This window comes from Boleophthalmus pectinirostris, unplaced genomic scaffold, assembly GCF_026225935.1.
Source record: "Boleophthalmus pectinirostris isolate CB_2022bp ecotype Guang Dong unplaced genomic scaffold, ASM2622593v1 HiC_scaffold_16, whole genome shotgun sequence".
Taxonomy (NCBI): domain Eukaryota; kingdom Metazoa; phylum Chordata; class Actinopteri; order Gobiiformes; family Gobiidae; genus Boleophthalmus; species Boleophthalmus pectinirostris.
Genome location: NW_026571095.1, coordinates 22,319,193 through 22,340,602, shown reverse-complemented (window position 1 = coordinate 22,340,602; position 21,410 = coordinate 22,319,193). Strand labels below are relative to the sequence as shown.

Here is a 21,410-nt window from a genome sequence, read left to right as displayed (position 1 = left end):
ACTACACCTCTTTCTCTGATCTACTACACAGACTTGAAAGTAGGGCTGGGCAATTTGGGAAAAAAATATCTAATTGAGAGCACGTTGAGTGTAATTACAATTGTGATTTTTGTTTTATAAAGGGCTCATATTGCACCATTTTCATATCTGTTAAAATGCCGTTTCCTCATCAAAAACATACCTGAAGCTGTGTTTAGTTTCATGTTTAACACAGAAATCCTGCATGTTTAGACCTCACACGGAAAACACTGTTGCACCTTGTGATTCTTCACAGTTCATCACAATAGACATTTGGATCACAGCCCTGGAACTGCCCATTTCTACTGAACTAAAAAGGTAAAAGGTAGCAGTTAACTTAAAAACTATCACTTCATGACATCACAAGGTGGCACAGATTATTTTGAGCTATGGAGATGTAAACAGACCAATAATAAAGGGTAACTCAAACAGGTGAATGAAACAAAAACACAACTCCAGGTATGTTTTTGAGGAAGGAGCAACTTAATAACATGGGTTAAAGCTCACATTTTACGTAATATAGGACCGTTAATAACAGGATCCTGTTTGAAAGCCTCTTCAAACATAGCAACAGTTTCAGTTTTTTCTGCACAAAAAGTGGCTTAATACTTCAGGAAAACAAAAGCATAAATACTGGTCTCTTGTTGCTTACTGACTAATATTTCTATTACCTTTGGCCTCTGAGTCATGGGCCTCTTTGTAAAAACTCAATAAAACGACGTGTGAATGAGTCACGTCCTGGAATTCGTAAAATGTTACACAGTTTAAAATGCACAGTCACACAACAGTGTTTTGGAAAGGAGTGCTGCTACTGCCACTCAAAAAGACAGAGGACAAGAAACAACACGAGTTAAGCTAAAAGGGTTGTAATTCAAAGTGTGGTGAAAACAAGACAGCAAAATGCACTGCTGGATGGGGAAGTTTGGAAACACAATATGGGAAATGGAGTCCAGTCGAACAGTTAAAGTGCCTATGACAAGTTGGATAACTCATTTTACTAAATCACAGTAGTTAAAATCATTATATTTAAGATTTGACTTTTCTTTTCCTAATAGGCTCTATTCATGCTTACGTCACAAACCAGGAAGACGTTTGGAAACATGTGATGACAACTTCCAGTGGGCCATGTTCACGGTAGTAATTCTGACAAAATCTAAGAAAAATTAGGAAAAGGCCCAGTTTTCTTCATCTACATGTCATTGTAGCATTCTGTTATGTTCAGCTAATCAACAATTACAACCATACCTCAGTTTTCATCATTTCCCCATTGACACACGACTCTGGGTACATGAAGAGATGAGGGGCCAAATTCAAGATTATTCCAAACAGCACAAACGTATGCAGTTTTCATTTTACCACTGATCACGTTTACTTCAACAGGTTTTATCACAGTCGGTCGACGAGCCCAGTGTCGATAACTACACTAGAAAGTGTCATCGCATGTTTCCATGTTTCTTCCTGGTTTGTGACGCAAGTGTGAATAGAGCCTATAGGATGAATAAAAATATAGGAAAACACCTGTATTTTGTTGAAATTAAGTTGTGTTTCTTATGTGTAAATAGTGTCTAATTTTTGGACAGAATTCTCCCTCGTCTGATCTCATCAGTATGGAAATTCTCTAAAACTCTGCTTACTATAATTTAATTTAATTTATTATATTTTTCAAAATTTGTTGTTCTTCTTAATTTGTGTAGAACTATATTTATAACAGCTATTATTTCAAGTCAAAATTTGAGAATCATCAAATCCAAAGTCATAGTCAATCTAAAACTATCGTGGGAAGGTTAGAAATGTATTTTATATTGCTTTAATTACTCCGAAAATGTACAACCATGAAGCCTAAAATGTCATATTGCTAAAAATTAGTCCAGTTAGTGTGAAACTGATTTACTGATTTTCTCACAAATCTGAACTGTAATTGCCTCCTGGTGACGTCTGCTCTATTTAAAATCACAAAAACATAAATGCACAGATCAGCAGCCATTTCAACCATAGTCATAATTATTGAGAAAAAAAAGAGGATACATTATTTATTTTACATTTCCAAACTTTATATCTTTCAGTAACCATCCAAAATTAGAATGCCCAATTAGACATGGCCATTATTAATTCATTACATCCTCATTAGACCAGGGTAGGATGGTATATGGAGCCTTCTTGTTCAGTGGACAATGACCCAGTGGCCCAAATGCTGTATTATGCAGAGAATCATTATATTGATTTCATGACAGTTGCATGTAGTTTGGTTTTGTATATTTCCATCAGACATCCACTCATCATTAGTTAGTTTAGACATTATCCGTACGTTCTTGCTTATTACAATATTTAATTTTTTTTTTAAAAAGTAAATCACATCCACATTTATTTGGTAATCTCAAAGGTTTGCAATTCAAATGACAATTGGCAGCACCAGTAATGCACTGAAGTTCAGATTGAGTAGTATAAACCCACTACCTTGCTTGTATGTTTGTATGGCCTTGCCTTGAAAGCAGCCTCTAACCAATGCTACCGAGGTGCACCTGTCAATGTATGGATCTGTGCCTTTGAGATAGATGGCTCATTGATTTGACCTGGTGAACAAATACAGACCAAAAAGCTTTGCCCGGGCAGAGAAGTCGAGTGGGGGTGAGTAACGGAGAGAAAGAGGAAAAAAAGAGGGAAAAATAAGACAGATGTTCAGGATTGTCCTCTACAAGGCATTGCCCTACAAGGCTTGAGCTCTACAGTATCTCCTATTGGTAGAGATGTAGGTTTTGTGCTGACTTTTTGTAAGAAATGTGTGAATGATTGTATATTAAAAGGTTCCACCATATAATTGTTGTGGACTTCATGTAGTAGAGTACTTACAATACTGAAATGAATCTATTCATATCATATTTATGTAAAATGTATATTAATTTAATGTTTTCTTAAGTTTTTTTCCAGCATTCTCACTGTGAGCTCAGCCCCCTCTCCACAGATCTGACCTACCACTTGGCCTGATAGGGTCACCTGCTTGTCCACATAAAGACAGAAGAGTTTGTGTGGCATAGTGAGGAACATATCTTCATTGAGACAAGCAAGTGGCAGACCCTCCTCTGGAAACGTTAATGCACATTTAATTAGAGATGTAATAATAACAGAAATATCGTAATACCGTATCGTCAGAGTTCTCACAATAATACCGTGGACCATCACAATATCGAACTACAAGTCTCTTTGCTTAATTTAAGAGTTATTTTGCAGCAATAGCTAAAAACAGAGGGAGCTACATAGACCGTGATCCTTTGCTCCATTTCAAAGCAGACAATATAAAGAAACTATTTTAAGCACTTAGACCTTAGTTCTTTGGGTTAAGTCTTGTCAAGGCATTTTAAGAGGAAAACGTAGCATATTCCCAGTTTTGCTAGCCTCCACAATATATCTCAATAAATATTGTATTGTGAGATACACATCGTGAAAATATCATCCCGAGAGATTTGGATCATTACGTCCGTACTTTTAATACCTCTTTAGTCACAAGTAGCCTATGCAAAGCTGTGTAAAGTATTTTTCGGACTATAAGTTGCACTTTTTTTCATGGTTTGGGTGGTCCTGCAACTTATACTTATACTACTTATACATTAAACATTTTTACACTGACAGCCACGAGAGACTCTAGGCTTGTGTGTCAGTATCTGCTACTCCTGTTACTCCTGTACCACTGTCACTTCACTCTACTGCGCATGTCTCGTGCAGAAAGAGCCACTGTCCTGTCTGGCATCATGTTAAGTCGATCGCACCATTACTTCTGTACCACTGACAATTTTACATTTAAACAAACATAAAAACAACCGAAACCATCCTGTCGGGATTCAGAAAGGCTGGAATAATTCTAACTGGAACTGATGCTGAGTCTGACAACAGCTACGCAGAAGAGGAAGCGGTGCTCTGTTTACCTTGGGAGGTTGCACAGTTACTCAGAAGTGACACAGAGGATGAAGAATTCAACGGATTTAGTGATTTGAAGTGAGATGGAGAGTTTGGTAAACTTGTTATGTCCTCTTGTTTATGCTATAGTTATCTGAATAACATGTTACGTTAACAGTCCGTTGTTCTCTGTTCTATTGTTATTACTACAACTTGCCTTTCAAGATGAAATGTCAGTTCCTGGTCTCTGATTTCATAAAATAAATTTCCCCCAAAAAGTGCGACTTATAGTCTGGTGCAACTTATATATGTTATTTTCTTCTTCATTTGGCTGGTGCGGCTTATAGTTCGAAAAATATGGTACATAGTTTTCAATAATGCTGATAAATGGCCACAGATTTAAACTTTAACTTTACTTTTATGCCCAAGTCTAAATAAAAACATGACATACACACCCCTGAGCTTTGAATCTGGATGGAGAGTTGAAGCGTAAAATACAAGAAGTGTCGCTGAAGCATGTGGAGTTTGCATGTTTGATATCCTTAGTCACACAGGTGGAAGGCACAGAATGTACAAGCACGGCATGTTCAAGTGAAGCCTCTAGAAGTGAAGAAGAGCAGCAAGAATCATGTCTTAACTCTGTGCAGTCAAGTGATAAGATGATAATACAGAGTTAAGGATGATCGTTAAGATACTAATGTTCTCAATCAAGCAGAAAGTCAAAAGAAGCATTACTATTTTCTGCTGTTCATTTACTGCTACAAGCCAGTTCAGCCTCAAAACATAATTTCTAGCATTGTTTGTGTCAATTCCAAGGGGTTGGGCGTAAGCAAATATTTAGTTCATCTCATTCGTTTTTAAACAAAAACAGATTTTATTAATTGTACACCCCTACTATCCAGTGTTAGGAAAAATGGAGAACCCACTGACTGCATAATAAACATTTGCTCAACGAAGAAAAGGACGTTAATTAGTGACATCCCTGATCTGTGCTGTCACCTCTGTTACACAACAAAATGTCAAGATGGAAGCCAGCGACATCAAAGCAAAGGTCAGGACAAACATGTCTGTGACCTTTGATCCCACTCGGAGACGCACGTCAAACAACCCATGGTTCCAAATGCTAAAAACACTTAACGGGGACAATACGGCTAATGCTACAGCTGCTGCAAAAGAAAAACATGGGAAACTGATTTACTGGCTAATAGTCAGAGTCAGATAGAATAATAATAAATATAGAAATATGCTGAAAATTATCCATTATAATTCAAGAAATCCAGACTCAGTTGATGGAAAAACTATTTTATTTTATCAAGGAGATTCAAAAGTGCACTTTGTCATTTTATGGTGGAGGACGCACTGGCCGCTTTTCTCCAAGGAGATATACAGGATGTTCCACATGAAAAGCCTTGAACTAACTTATGATTGAACAGTTTATTGTATACAGCTATAGCAATAAATAATTTACCGGCGGGTACCTCACCAGACAAGTTACATAGTGCAGCTTTAAACTGATTTGATACCATTCAGAGCACGCACCAAGAATAGCATACACCTACTAAAAAGATTAAGCCTTGAACTAAATTATGATTGAACAGTTTATAGTATACTATAGTACTATTATATAACTATAGCAGTAAATATTTTCCTGGTACAGGTCTGGGAGTTTGTTTGAGTTTGTTTTTAGTGGTCTAGTCTGAATTATAGTGATTTGTGTCTCAGCTAAGCTTTATTAAAGTTATTTTCTTAAGCATCTATCATTTTGTTTATTCATGGCCATTTTGGGAGTGCCATAAACAGCACAGCCTGTGAGCTACAGCCCAAAGGGAACCCATGATAGCTGCTTCAGTGCCCTGAGCCAGCTTATAGCATGTAACTAAAGTAAAATAAAAGTCCTATGTGTCAATGAAATATTTGTCAAACTATTTGTTTCTGAGATTTTGAGTTGTTATATAATTAGGCGAACAATAGCACAGCATTGCAATTGTGACAAAACGGATGCCCTGAGCTTGCTTGTAGCAGTTGGATCACATGAGAAAAACAAAACAAAACATAGTCCCAAGGAGCCTAAAGTCAATGATATATTCCAATTTGAAGAGAAATGTTCATCTTAATTTAATTAGACAAGGGCTAGGAGATATACGAGAAAACTTAGTTTTTGTTTACATCCGGGTTTTCTACATGTGCGCAGTCGCTGGTAGGCAAAAAAGTCAGCGGAGCTGCTCATTTGTGTTGACAGTTGTGTTGCGTATGTCTGTCATGAGATAACTCCTCTTATTTTCAAGTAGGTTTTGCATTTAATTGTTCTGACATTACTTCATCGTCTTACTCTTAAGTCACTGAATGTTCAGGATCAAAATCATTACTTTGAAATGATAAAACTCGTCGATAACTGTTGGCGATGCTGACTTGATGATACGGACGATTTTTGCCACCCTGGACCTGAAATCGTGTTTTCTTGAATGGCAACATTTTTACCATGACAGTAGGTATGCTTTTTCAATGAAATATGCATTTTGTGATTCAACCACTTTCTATTTATTGCTGCTCTCTGGTTACCACACCTATTTCTTCCCCATGTTTTATTAAGGATAAGTACTGTGTAATTATACTGTGCAGTTGTTTTTTTGTTTTTTTCTACTATTAAATGTACAAAATTGATAAATGCCATCATCCAAGTGAATTTTAGGGTATATTTTGTGTTTTAATGGAGTCTATTTTACTAACAACAGGGAAGCGTACACCTCGGTCTGTCTGAATGTGCAGAGAAAGGCTTGGGTTGGCCCTTTTGTCAGCCCCAGTTGTCCTTTGTTATGGAAAAATGGAGGCAGCCCATAGAGCTCCCCCCACAGAGAACACACAATCCCAGCAGCACCTACAGCCACTCACACACATGCTAAGACCTAACAGCACACATGCTAATGAGAGGAAGAGGTGCAAACTGTTCTGCTGCTAACCAAAACAACCACACAGGATGTAGAAAGTTTGTCGATCAGAACTTTTTATTTGTGCAACTCAAACACTCTGCTACTTTGTATGAGATTTTCAGTGTTTTACCACCCATAACCATAATAAGTGTGTCAATCAGAACTTTTTATTTGTCCAGCTCAAACATTTTTAACCACTGGACCATTTATACACGACTATGAGATTTTCAATATTTTACTACCCATGCAAGTACATCTGTGGACACTTGCATAATGTTATAGTAACAGGGGAAAATGATGAGCCTAAATATGTGTTGTTGTTCTGGATTATAACAAAAATGATAACTTTGAAGACTATTAAGAACACTTCTGCATTTAGGCTATGTAGATGCCAACGGTGTTTCAATAAAAAGGTACTGTGTGTATTTCTATAGGGTCTGTCACCTGCTTCCATCGAGATTTTATTAGTTTGACTGGAATATTCCACAGTATGGCATTAAACCCATCTCCAAGTTACAGGAGAAGCGACCACACAGACAGCAAAAATGGATCCACATGAAATTGGCAATATACTGCGGAACATTATAGGCAAAACTATGATATCTCATAATAAGTGGCATACCAAAGCCAGAAATTTTACACAGCCAGCACCTCAAAATTCTAATTTTCTTGCCTTTTTTGAAAATACACATAAATTAAGTTAAAATGTCAGTGAGAAATCCCCTTTAGAGTTCTTATAATGCACCATAACTAATGAGCCCACTTGACTTTGGTTTAAATCAAATTACAGGCAGATTATTGTACCTCTCTCCAATGGGCCCTTAAATGAAGCTCTTATACTGACAATGAGATTAGCTGGGGGCTCTAAGGAAACGGGCTGTTACCGCTACAAGCCTACACACTGCTCAGGCAGTGGCACCCAGATAACTGCACTTTAAATGGATTGTTAACATTGGACACCTCTACATCTCAGAGGTAATGTATTATGGTTATGTATTCATATGTAAATCATAACAAGATTTGTCTCAAATCTCCAGTGGAGCGGAGCCTTGGAGTGGAGAATATGAAAATACGGATGCAAATGTAACAAATGCAATATACTTAGTGAAGGATGGGACAGGAATTTAAATGAGCCTCTTGATCCAAAGTGGGTACAGCAAGTTATAGGTTTAATCTTCTGCTTAAATACAACTTTGAGGACTTTTCCCATTAAAAATACATACATTAATTTTAAATTGTTAACTGTTATGGTAATGCCCCTAACAATTACTTAGTAAGTTGGAAATTTGGGTATAATTCAGTCTCATAAACCTACATGAAGAAAACATCTAGACAATTTATGTTTGAATTCAAATTATGTTGTGACAACGCTAAAATATATCTACTTGTTAAGAGAAGAAAACTTGTTCATATGATAAATTTGATCTAATCACTGTTTTGATGATTAAAATAAGTGTATAGGTTTGCGGCAGTCATGGTTTAACAAAGAAATAATAGTGATCTATCCTACCCATAGACAGTATATATAAATGGGCATAGCTAACGAAGCTAGCTGCCGTGTTCCAAATAGGAAGTTCGCATGGGGGCTCTTCCGAGTCCTACTGACCCTGGCTCCCATTGACTTGCATTGGAATATTGTGGCCCCTCTCTCCATAACTGCTGCAGTGAGACTCGTCAGTTTGGTCTTAAAATGTTTGTACGCGAGCTTCATTTGTGTGGCGTTGTATGCTGTGGGTGATGTTGCACTCACTTAGTCCACTTTATACAGTCAGAATATCACAAAGTGGTGATATGGTTGTGAGACATGTATCACGGATCATATGAAATTGTGATTCCCAGTCCCACTATTGAGAACAAAACAACAGGCAAATACAGTAAAAGACATGTCATGCTGGAAAAAACATGAGAGGTCATGTGTCAGACTACCACTGATATTGTGTCAGATTTTAAGAAGAGACAAAGTGCAGTTACCTTCCCCTCCCACAGGCTTCAATCAAAGAGTCAAAGCTGCAGGAGGGATGGCTGGCATGTGCTCGGCATCTGCACCATCCACCATCAAAACTTCAACACTACTCAGGGATACTGCCCCACAAGGAGAGGAACAATCAGAGGTTGAAATTGCAATGGTTTGAAAGATTATTAATAGAAAAAAAATTCTAAAATAAAAGTGTAAGGTTGTTGTTGAGCAAAAAGAGAAGTAGGTCTGTGCAGCAAACTGAAATTTTAATAATTTCTAATTGTCAAATGATCAGCTTGGGTCTTTTTAATTAAGAGGTCTACTGCTAATGCTGTCATTAAAAGCATGTGGTTTGGAGCAGAGTTCAGATTCTGAATAACTAATTTAACACAAAAATAGTGAAACTTCTTTTTCCAAAGTGTGTATTATTTATTTTCAGTAAATTCAAATTGAAAGAAAAATCAATACAAGTGATTTTTATCGCCCAGACCTACGAAGCCATTGCTGCTCAAAACCAGAAACCTCTTTAGGTCTTTAGGTCTCAGCTTTAGTAAACATACTAGCATAATATTATAGGAAGAGGAATAAGAGGAAATTATGAACCTGAATATGTCTTGCCATTCGGAACCACTTTCTGATCATAACAATTTATACCACTGAAGACTATGGATTTAAGATTAGTACATATAACCCTAACCCTAAATGACACAGCAGAAGAAACTAACTTGCAGTTTTCATGTTGGCCCAAAGAAGAATATTTCACTAACCAACTTTAAATATTCTCATTAAATTGTTTTTAGGATCAAAGAGAAGCTGAAGTAGTCATCAACTGACTGATGGCATTCAATGGTTTCTACAGATTTGCAGAGAAAGACTGAGAAAAACATGCCCCACCTGCAGTTTTCTTTCGTCATGCTAAATCAATTATGATGGCACTTTACTGGGAGAGGCCCTACTGACCTTTGAGCTTCCTTCCTCACGTCATTTCTGTAGTTGCTTGGAAAAAGTTATGACATACTCATACTTGAGTACACTCAAGACATTTGCTTACATCATACATAACAAAACAAAAAAATACAGGAAAATTCCTAAAGAAGTTAAACATACACCACATAATTTACATAGTGTAACGTAATGGCTAAGTCGAACAAGCAGTTAGCTCCCTTACAGAACTTTTATTTATTATTTTCAGTTATTTAGCTTTAAGTTTTGAAGAGTTGACCAAGCATATGGCCGGAGGTTACAAACTTTCTTTTACATTCTTATTGACAAAAGGAGCCATAAGCCCCACCAAAACAGAATCAGATACAAATTCATAACCAAATTCCAAACTTGACAGCCATGCTTAGTAAACGCCTGCATCAATCACTAGCACACGCGGAAAACCAGGGGCTGTGAACTCTTTCCACTGAAGCGGTAACTCAGTAATTGCCCTGGCACGCTCCCATAGGCCTTGCACAGTCTTATCTTCAGGGCAGTCTGCCATCTCTGCCAATCACACACAGAGGAGTCGGGAAGGGAGAGGAAAGGGGGACTTCCTCTTCCGACACCATTCATGTCAGTGGGGCCACCTGCGGAGCCTGTCAAAGCCCGGGATCATGCAGAGACAGAGACATCTCCAACCTAGAGAGAAAAGAGCTCTTCTTCCAACTCTTGACTTTTTAAAGACACAAGTGAAAGTATGAGAACTGGAGAGGTGGACTTAAGATCACCAAAATCTGCCACTGAGTTGGTCCATCTTGTAAATGTATTCATCTAATAATCATCATTAGAGAGGGTAATATTGTTCATTAAATCAATTAAACAAATCTACCTGGAATTGTGTTTTGTTTCATTCACACATGTTTAAGTAACCCTTTATTATTAGTTTGTCTACATCCCCAAAGCTGAAAATGCCCTGTTCCACCTTATGATGTAATGAATGGAAAGTTTCCAAATTAACAGCCGCTTTATACCTTAATTCAGTAGAGTCAGGGCTGAAATTATCCAAATGATTCTAATGTGCTTTCTGTTTAAGAGAATAACTCAGCACTCAGAACTCTAAGTGTGTTTTTAATGAGGAATCAGCATTGTAATAAAGACAGAATATGGGCCCTTTAAAACTGTTTCATGCTCTATATACCACTGAACTTTGTGGTATACTGTAACTTAAATTTGCTACAACATAAGGTCGTCAAACCCACAACCTCCTCCTAGCTGTAAACTACTTTGTCACTATGCACTTCCAAATATGCTAAATAGCTGACAGCACTATTGCATTGAGTTGTAGTAATAGTTAAGCAACCACTGGATCTCCTCAGTTGTGATCAGATTGCAAATTTAGGCCAATCCTCATGATGAAATTTAACTAAAGCGCTCGTGTTTGTAACAAAAGCCATTAGTCTACAACTTCAAATCCTTAATTAGAATAATGAACCAAGGCGGCCCCATCCATCAGGAGTCTCATGAGAAGATTTCTCCTCTCATTTAACCCAGGTCCCTGATCCGAGGCCAGCGCCACCTGTTCGCGCTCCTCTCCACGCTGCCAACTGCCCTCGTTTTCTCCAGCTGTGAATGCGTAACGAGACGGGACTGCTCAGCCAACACCAGGATTACCGTGGAGTACCGTGGATTATCGAGGCTCCAGAGTACAGTTCATGGATCTACTGACTCCCACTACTAGCCCTGAACTAGATTTTACGCATTCTAAGTGTGTGCATTTTGCAGATTGTAGATCACTGGAGTTGGCTACAAAAATAACAACATGGTATTGGAATATCCGTGGGAATTACATTTTCAGGGTTAAATTACAAAAGTATATGGTCATTCTGGGAAACCAGTAATAGTATACTGTGTGTCTAGCAATAAAAGGCTTTAACAGCTGGGGCCTAGAGCAGCAGCTGACTGGAGTGGAGCTCACAGTGGGATAGGGTGAGGCATGGGCTAAGTGCTTCAACCTAATGGATAGTTGGGGAAATAATGTTACAAGATAGCGGAAAGACACAAGTCAGCAGTTGTTTAAGTAAGAGATAACAGCAAACAGAATAAAAACAGACCCATTTCAAGCTTTGAACACTTTTGAACGTGATATCTGTTAAATTCTGAAGTAAAAGTACGAGAAAGAAAAGATACAAGCGAGAATGAGGCGTAAACACGTAGCAAATCACGAGTATTAACTTTAAAAAGACTCAACCGGGAAACTCGTGCACTTTTACGCACAACTTTCTTGGGGTGCCAACACGCTAGGCCCTCTTCTTTTACTCTAAAGACAAACGTGACTTACCTCAAAAGCGACCTTGGCACTATTGTGTTGTGGCTACATGCGTCCTGTGGTCCCTTTCCCACGTTATTTGACTTCGAGGAATCAACCGCTACGAGCAATTTCCTCTTTACCGTCTGACTCTCAGTCTTCCTCGGTTTGTCCCATGCCGATAAACTACTTCCAACAACCCCAAGTAAGTCCTGCGACGGAATCTCGAATAGTATTCCTCCTAGAAGACAATGCTCCGGCAGCTGACAAAGGGTTGTTAATATGGCGGGGTAAAGGCTAGGCAAAGCAATTAAAATATCCCCAAATCACCGCCCGCTGATAGGTCAGAGCTGCCCTCAAAAGAGGTACAACAATAGCCGGACTAGGAGCGAGGAGCCGACGAGGCCAAAGAAGCAACCGAGCTGCGTTCAAAGACGGGGATTAAACTCGTTTATTTTATGTTCAAGGCATAAAAGCAACACAGTTGGCTGAAAAGGAAGATGACCGGTGTGAAATATTATATTACTAACAATGCAAACTATATTATAAGTAATGCAAGTATGACACAGCCATTAGTTTAACCTCTACATGATCAAAAGGCAACATTTTATTGTAATCCAAATCATTATTTACTCATTTGATTTCATTCACATTAAACATATGCCTATAAAAAAAGTACAAAAGACACTGTTTCCCACTTTAACGCATATTGTGTAGTCGGGGTCTAGTGGTTTTGTATTATCAATGTACAGTCTTTAAATTCCTTGTTTCGAAGGACTTTGAAAGCGCCTTCATCTCCCATTGAACGGTTTCCCCGTGAGCCCAATATGGCCGACACTCAGATTGATCAGAATATTTGGCACCAAAGGTCACCAGTTTTACTGGATTGTACTTTTCTTGTATGTATTATTTGGGGATACGAGTTTGGATTGTGCCTTTATGCGTAAATGTGGCTTTGGGCATACACTGCATGCTGTAACACAAACTGAGGGGACTGATTTGAACCTTGGACTGAAAACCTAAATTATGCAGACCTCTGGCGCCCCCTAGGTGTAATGTTGTGCAAGGTACATGTTCTTTTCTCAACGGCGAGATGTTCTTAGCCGAGTCAGTTTTTTCATTCAGCGGCCTGAGGCAAAATGGGTGAATAAATCGTTTCTAAAGGTTTAGCACTGCATTTTAAACCGCACAATATGTAAAAAAAAAATAAAAAAATAAGGCAAATGGTTTCTTGCTGAATCTATATCTGACTGAGGCAAACACATATTGTGGAATCACTGTGAAGTAAAGACCATCACTCAGTCATCATTCAGTATACCTACATCCAACACTTTGCTGACAAATGTTAACTCATTTTTGTCTTTGTAACTTCTGGTCATAATACTATAATTTTAATTTAATAATGTCTTATTGTATGTAACAATGTAATCTTACAATAGACTATGGCTTCAGATTTTTTGGTTAATGTGTCTTGTTTAGAAACGGCAAGCAGTGGTAAAGAAACGGTTTCATAAGACATCAGGGCTTTGGGGCATTAATCTTAAGGCTGAATTTACAAACTCAGTACAGACACAAGAAGGACACAGAGGGACATAAATGTTTCTTCTTTCATGTTTTATGGCTTAAGGACGTTGAATAGCTAGTGCAGAGATATATTCTTGCCTGGTCTATAAATAGTCCAAGATGCTGATGCGACAGGATGTGAAATGCCAAATTGTTGCGATAATTTCATTAGTTTTGAAAGTCATAAGCGACCCAACTACAGATTTCAAAGTTATCTCAACCTTTATATTTTGATTGGGGGCATTATCCATAATCGCATGGCTTTCGAGCAATTAGATTTCCAGACTCTCTAATGACCAAAGGGAGGCCGTGTGTGACTCATGCTTCCCCCCTTCTCGTGCGCACTGCTGACTGGACAGTGCGCTCGCAGTTCCGCACGCTGTCCTCTTGGTGGCGCCGTGTGCACATCCTTCAACGCTCTTGCCTCGTCTACCTGGCTGTCGCACCATTAGCAGTCTTCTCCAGCACATATGGGCTTTAAGTTGTGCTCCAAGCTGGAATCACGCCCCACAAAACTGGAGTTGTGGATAGGCCCAGGAGGCTGTGACTGGCTCCGTTCGTCATATTGCGTCAGAGTAAACAAAAACGCTGACGTGAATTAAAAAATAAATAAATAAAAAAAAATCAAGTGCTTGGTGAGATATATGTCTGATTCAACTGTGGGTAGCAGCACACGATGTCCTGCGTTTTTAATTATCATAGGCATCCCTTCAACATTTATGGACATTTAGATCCATGCAAAGTGTCCAAAAAACTTCCACTCATTTTGGACGCGCTCTCTTTCCCTTCTCTTTTCACTCCTTTTCCACGCGTTTAAAGCCAAGTTCGCGCAGTGCTGCTTCACTTAATTGGCCTTATTAATATACAGTAATGAGCTCCTCGATGCAAGAAAGCAGCTAAGAACAAGGACAGTTTTGGTACTTTAATTTTCTAAAATAAGGCTTCCCCGGGCCTTGCTGTTACTGCTTCAAACCCTATTCATATAACAAAAAGTTTGCCATTCTGTAGCTATATTTCGTTCAGACATTTCATTTTAAACATTTACAGTACATAGAAAATGATTAATTAACGCTGAGTAGAAATGTGGCCTGCGTTATTGCACCAAATGACGCTTTGAGGAAACGCACCAGACGCACGGCCATTAAAACGACATTAAAATGTACAACGCAATGATTGGAAAAGGATAGAAAAGACAGAGATGCGCTGCTGTGCAACCGGAGACGAGTCACTAGCAGCGGACAGCGTCAGTCCCTGGAGGCCTTGAACTTCTGAAGCCTGATCCCTGTTATGACAAAACCCAACCAATCGTTTCCCAGCTTTGCCATAATCATACGGGCCTAATTGGACTCATTGATGACGCCAGCGCACAAATTGATTGGTAATGGCCCTCGCATAACAGCGGTGTGCGTCTCTGCGGTTCAAAAGAGTAAAGTTTGGGTTGAAAAACTTGAAAGAAAAGAAAGAAAAGAGGGGGATGGGTGGGAGCTTATAGATGCAGGCAGGTGGGATAGGGTCTGACGAGGAACTGTACTATTATATTCCGGGAGGGAGGCATGATGACGTCTACTGCATCCTTAATGTGACTTATCGGGGGAGGGCGGAGGGGAGATAAAAATCCAAGGCAATCACAGCACAGGACAAAAGTTTCGAGCGAGCGATATGAAGACGCACGCGACAAGAGCAGGGCGCTTTTGGTGACTTTTTCGGGAGACGTTTTATTCTTCTTCTCCAACGTGCGCGCAATTGTCTCCTCTTTTTCTTTCTTTCTTTCACTGACCGAGTCCAAAGTGAGATAGACGCGGAACAGAGGGGAACATAAAGCAGAGTCAACGCGGAGACGGCGCTCCAGCCAAGGGGAGATAGAAGTGCTCTCTCGACAGACACGCCCGGACCCTGCCTTCCCTCTTCCTCCCACATCCTCTGCCTCCCTTCCAGTAACAGCAGCAGCAGCAGCAGCAGCAGCAGCAGCCAGTAGAAGCACCGCGCGCCACCGGTTCTCCCTTTCTTCTTGAAATAGGTATGTTACTGTGCCACCGCGGACTGCACGGACACTCATGGAGCTGAGCGCTGCGTAAAAGTCACAGGAATTTGTTTGTTTTTTTTCTTTGCATGTAAAGGATTAACTATAACTTTGATGTAAGGTAAACCTCTTAACTTAGCTTTAATTGGTCTTTACTCGTGCCAGTAGAATAAATTATGGCGTATTGCGTAGTAATTATTATGTTTTATTGTTTTTGGTGTTAGTATATTGATGATGGTTTTACTTTTCTCCACAGCATGGCCAGTTCGAGTAAAGCCACTTTAATCTTACTCATCTACGGAATCTTAGTGCACTACAGCGTCTTCTGCACACCCCTTGGACTAAGTTACCCTAAAATCAGGTAGGTGCCTCGTAGAAAATCATTTGGGCAACACTTTAGTTTACGCGTAATAGCAGAAACACTTGGAATTTCTCTGCACGGCACATTTAAGTAGTTTTATGTACGTTCCCCGCGTAATTACGCACAAAGTCTGCTGCGCTCCTTACCCACACCTTGCGCGCACACGGGTGATTGATGAAAGCCATAGTTGTCAAAGCGTTTGGGTGTGTGTATGACAGTGAGGTATGGGTCCGGCGGGACGCTTCACACAAGTCCTTCTTATTAAACTGAAACCAAGCGCCAGATGACGGGGGGCTGTCGTCACGCGCAGAGGCGAGGCATGGCGAGAAGAAATCTGAGCCACTTTGCATCTATTTTTTCCTACTTGTTATTGTGGCAAAAGCATGATTTTGGGCGTGGTTATTGTTCACATCATAATAGCCGCATTATAGTTTTTCGTTTTCCGTTTGCAATATTAATATTTTAGTGTTCACACCTTCTCGGTATGTGGGAGTTTTCACACCCATTGTTCGGATTAATTTAATTATTAATGAGCCCATGAAAGGACACGGATTTCCAAACCAAAACCGAAATATTTTAACATCTTTATTGTAATATTAAAGCAGTTAATACAATATAAAATCAATTCACGTGATTTTGTTTCTTTTTTATTATTGATATATTTATGTTTATGAAATATTTGTCGTTGAACTAAACATCAGTTTTTAGTTTTAAACATTTTCGTTCATTTTCCATTTTTTTTTTACATATAATATTCCGGAAAAGGAGAGCTGGAGCGCGCGTTTTTGCACATTCTTGTTCCATATTCTTCCACTGCTGCGTCCCACATAGACACTGAACGCTGCTCGCTCGCCTGCCTTCCTGATTTGTCCTTTTTTTCCCTCCCCATCCAGACTTGACAACGACGCCTTCGATGAAGACGGCAACACATTACCGGACATGGGTTTTGACACGGACCAAATAGCGATACGTAGCCCGGACGAATCGTATACCCTGTACTACCCACCAGACAAGAGGTACATTTTTGGCACCATATACTGTTCGTCTTGATCTGATGCTCTCGTGTTCTTATCTGTCCGGTGTTATTTTCACGTAGCCTAAAATGCACACGCCTTAATAGTCTTGTTTAAGGGGGGCATTTAAGGCTACGTTTTGGATCATTGTCTGCGCTTTTCTTTTTAAGTCTTCCTTGGATTGATATGTGTGTTTTGGCGTTTTATCATCTCAGATCAGAAAGGCATGCTGAGGAGGAATTAGATAGAGCCTTGAGGGACATCCTGGGTCAGTTAACAGCGAGACATTATCTGCATTCGCTGATGACAATACGCGCAGGGTAAGGGCATCCTTCTATTCGCGTTTACGCAGCTATCACATCCATTTCATTTGCCTGCATTAAAGTCTGCTTTGGTGCGTCGTTCAGCTATGTCTGTCTTGTTTTTTCTGTGTTGCATGGCGTATTTCGTTCACTGTCACTATTATCCCCATAAGCAATGCCGGTCAGGGTGAATTACAAAACAGTCTATACATTGATTTGTGTGCAGCACTAAAAAAAACTGCGTCAGAATTCACAATGGGCCAAAAATGATGAATAATTGACGCGCATAAATCCAAAGGCCTATTTTAGCAGGCAGGCCGTAACAACGACGCTTTACGTTAGAAATCACGACAGCAAAGGGAAAGATAATCCACGAATGAAATTGTACGATCGAAAAGAGCAGGTTTTCAATGCATTTTCTTTTCGTTTGTGTGTCGTTGCAGCGAGGACAACAGCGTGGAGGACGAGTCGGAGCCCCTTTCCAAGAGACACTCGGATGGCATCTTCACCGACAGCTACAGCCGCTATAGGAAGCAAATGGCCGTGCAGAAATACCTGGCAGCGGTTCTGGGCAGAAGGTACAGACAGAGAGTTAGGAACAAGGGACGGCGGGGGCTGGCCTATTTGTAGCGTCTTTTTTTGCGAGAACGCGCCCCAAACTGCCCAACTGTGTAAATACATCGAGTCGTTATAAAATTCATCCACCTATATCTGCCAACCAGTGGATTGCGCCTGTGTTCTTTCAACATGTATTTATGTATGAAGTAAAGCCATTAAAATCAATATTTTATTAATAATATCGTTTTTTTTTCTTTTTGTACTGAAGCACTTCTTGAGACATAACCTACACAGTTGTGGACCAATATTTTATTTTCATGTCAAGATGTTAAAGAAAATGAGAAAAAAGCTTAAAAAGAAAAGAGATTTAAATGTGCACCTTCAACATTATGCGCTTGAAATCTTTAAAAGTCATCTACATATGCAGAAAATAAATAGATTTTAAAAGACAATCAAAGTATTGAATGTTATACTTATTTTTGTAAGCTATTTTTTTAGTGTTGTTTATTTTGTTTTCGAACAGGCCCAAAGAAGCAGTGAGCATGCTCTGTAAACCGAGGCTTATCCTATATAAATTCTAAATGTTTTACACCGGACTGGTGAGCTATGTGACATTGATGTATGGCCTCATTTGGTGGCAAAAATAGAAAAGAAAAAAAAAAATTGCCTAATCTTTAAAACCGTCATTGTGGAGGCATGTGTTACAGAGATGTGCTCACTTGCCTCAAAAAAGTGTACGAAAAATGCATCCATAAAGAGAGTTGTGTTTATTGTGTACAGACGAGGAAAACTACAATTCCCAGTGTTGCCTGCTCAGTCCACAGTTTCATTCAGAAAAATGGGGGCAAACTGTTGAGTGCAGGCTGCACCAGACCGACATAGACAAGAGGACTATTATATCGGCTTCTTCATCCTTAATGGTGCATGTAAAGGCTGAGTTTTGCTTTAAAAATTGCATGACACACGTGCTATATAGAGATTTTTATTTGGGCTTATGCTTTAAGCCTCATTTTGCACCACAGCTCCTCCTTCTCAAGTTAAGGAGCTTCAGTGTGGTGATGACTGGTATTGCACTGACTTGTTGACACTGGACGCCCTTATCCTATATTTTTTTAACCTAATTGCCTTTTGTCTCCTGTAGTCGTAGTAGTAGTATTAGTAGTAGAAGCTATTTGATTTTATTTTTCTCTCTTTTTGCTTCAAGATGGCCGTGCTAGTTATCATATAAATACTTTTCTTTTCGGTTAGCCTAGACAGTGCCGTAGTTGGCTTTTGTGTTGGATGTGTGTGGAGAGCGTGTCGTGAGGATGTGATAAATAGATGGGAAATTCGTGAGGAAAGGAAGAATTGAAGAAAAGAGTGGTGTAAGAGTTGAAGCCATTGTGTGATCATTTATGTAGAAGAGAAAGAGGTAGACTTGACAACTTGAGGGTCAATGAGTCTGAAAGTGGATGTCAGGCGTTGAATTCCCTCACCTTTGTCAATTGGAAGTTGGAGGCCATCTACACGAGTGCAGTTTTGGTTCAGCACGTTGCATCTTTTTGGCATTATTAGCACCTAAAGCTAATAATGAGCTTGCCTTCATTGTAGTTTATGCACTTTTTTAAAACATATTTTTGTATTAAAAATATGTTTGGATGAATTTAGTTCTATATTTTCTGGCAGAATTATTAGTAACTGAAGCTAATAATCAACTTGCTTCTTATGGTTTTATTTTTCGTTACCAAATTTCTTCGCAGATAACTTCACAAATCTAGCAGATTCATTCTTTTTTTTTTCTTTTGCTGCTCCTGCATCCAAACTTAACCAAGCATACAAGATGGCTGATATGCTGCCACATACTTGCCATGCACAATGCTTTTCTTAATTTTTACTTTTTGTCCTTTGCCTTCTGACGTCACTACTGCAAATCATGCCTTCTCAATGATTTGCATATTCATTTAGCATATTTTTTATGCTAAATGCCCTTTTTGCTCATGCTTCATTCTAATTAAACTATTCTTTTTCCTTTTTAAGTGCTATGTACAAAAATATTAAAGTACAAAATTGCATTAGTGTGGACAAAGCCTATAAGATTGCTTCCTTAATGGCATAGAGCCTGTCTTAGTTGTAGGTTGTGTTATTTTAAATGCTGATTTGAAATAGATGCGCTTTAGTGTAGATATTGCTGACTGTAAGAAAAGACTAAACGGATTTTCACAGCCCTCCAGCCCAGAGAGACCTACGTATTGACTTTTATTAGACCAATATCTTATGAATTTATTCCATATTATGCAAATGGCGTTTTATGCATCCCTTGCAATCCAATCTCTGGCCTGCATCCTTCTTTTTTCATACAAAACTATAAATATGTTGTCAAATTGGGCTTTTCTTCCTACAGGCTTTGTGCGAGAGTGGTATCAATGTAGGTGTTTTGCAAATATCTGTATCCGTGTGTTTGTTTGTGTGAATGAGGATCAAAACGTGGAGGTGGTGGAAACAGCTTTTGGCTTCGGTGCCTTGCTTTCGACGTGAGAAAAAAAATGTACAAAAAATGAAAAAAAAAAAAAAATCGCCACAAGTGACAGATGGCAATTTTAGTGGCCCTACGATGCTGCAGTCCATGAGCTTACATTCAAACGTCCTTTTTTAATGTTGAATTGCTTGGCTTGGTCCACCCCAACAGTAGTAGTAATTAGGCTTTCTTTTTAAAGCATGGCCAATACTTTATAGTGAGTAAAATATTATTAAAATGGCTAGAATGTATATGTTGAAGGAGCAGGCAATGTATGTGTGTGCATGGGGTGTTCAGTGTCTGTGGGAGTTGTGAACAAACACCAGTGGTATTATAAATGTTGACTATATGAGGTGTTGTTTCTTTGATATTGGTCAGTACATTTTAAAGAAATTAGCCCCTTATATAACTTATACTTTCTCATGTACATCACTATCCAAAAGTACAAGGGTTACAGAACCATGACGGAGATGTTGTTCCGCTCATAGAAAATGCCTGTTGTTGATATTTCTGAAAGCGCCAAACGCCTTACTTTAAATGTTGACTCTTCTCTTCTCTATCTGCAAAACTCTGTGTTTTCAAAGTGAACCTTAGTACAAGTGGCATCGTTCTACACACAGGAATCCTTTATGGGGTTTTACGTTTCTCAATGTCATGAAGTGTTGTAAGATTTGTATGAATAAATTTTTGTAAACAACATTTTTCTAATCAATGTCTAATCATTTTTAAGAGAACCATTGTTAAATTCATATATAAGGTGTATTAAGATGAAATTAAGAGTGCTGGCACATAAGTCTGACCGAAGTGCAGATTTGGAGCCTCAGAGCAGATCATTTCTAAAACAGACAGCGGCCAAAAGCTCTGATGGAAAATAAAGTTAAACATCTCTCACATCCAGCCCAGCTGCTCTCAGGAGCACAGAGTCTGCCAGCTTCAATTTACATTTCCAGCAAAACCTCATCACAAATGAAAAGCAAATATAAGCCAGGAGCGTTCACACCTGTAAGCAGCCCAGCCCAGAATACACTGGTCTACTGTGTGTAAGAGGGAACATCTACTTCTCCACCTCACCTAAAGATA

At 39.1% G+C, this 21,410-nt stretch overlaps 2 protein-coding genes across 3 annotated transcripts in view; one reads left to right on the top strand and one right to left on the bottom strand.

The window, feature by feature from the left end:
- The window catches only part of yes1 (YES proto-oncogene 1, Src family tyrosine kinase), a 44,450-nt gene extending 32,257 nt beyond the window's left edge, over positions 1–12,193 (bottom strand). Inside the window, exon 1 of the mRNA XM_020929087.2 lies at positions 12,053–12,193. The gene's annotated coding sequence lies outside the window, so the exon portion shown is untranslated. The remainder of the gene's footprint in view (positions 1–12,052) is intronic.
- A 241-nt stretch (positions 12,194–12,434) lies between these two features.
- adcyap1b (adenylate cyclase activating polypeptide 1b) lies at positions 12,435–21,029 on the top strand. 2 transcript variants are annotated; one of them, XM_020929186.2, is made up of 5 exons: positions 12,435–15,599; positions 15,859–15,963; positions 16,857–16,979; positions 17,192–17,296; positions 17,722–21,029. In XM_020929186.2, exons 2-5 carry the CDS (start codon positions 15,860–15,862, stop codon positions 17,906–17,908), a joined length of 519 nt encoding a protein of 172 aa, XP_020784845.1. In that variant the 5' UTR covers positions 12,435–15,599; position 15,859; the 3' UTR covers positions 17,909–21,029. The 2 variants fall into 2 exon arrangements, with proteins under 2 accessions (XP_020784845.1, XP_020784846.1); XM_020929187.2 differs by lacking the exon at positions 17,192–17,296.
- The last annotated feature ends 381 nt before the right edge of the window (positions 21,030–21,410 follow it).

What these genes read in the sequence shown, in the direction of transcription:
- adcyap1b (XM_020929186.2), top strand. Translation starts at nt 15,860, where the DNA reads ATGGCCAGTTCGAGTAAAGCCACTTTAATCTTACTCATCTACGGAATC. An exon ending in CTAAGTTACCCTAAAATCAG is followed by an intron (nt 15,964 to 16,856) that starts GTAGGTGCCTCG and finishes CTCCCCATCCAG; the next exon opens with ACTTGACAACGACGCCTTCG. An exon ending in TACTACCCACCAGACAAGAG is followed by an intron (nt 16,980 to 17,191) that starts GTACATTTTTGG and finishes TTATCATCTCAG; the next exon opens with ATCAGAAAGGCATGCTGAGG.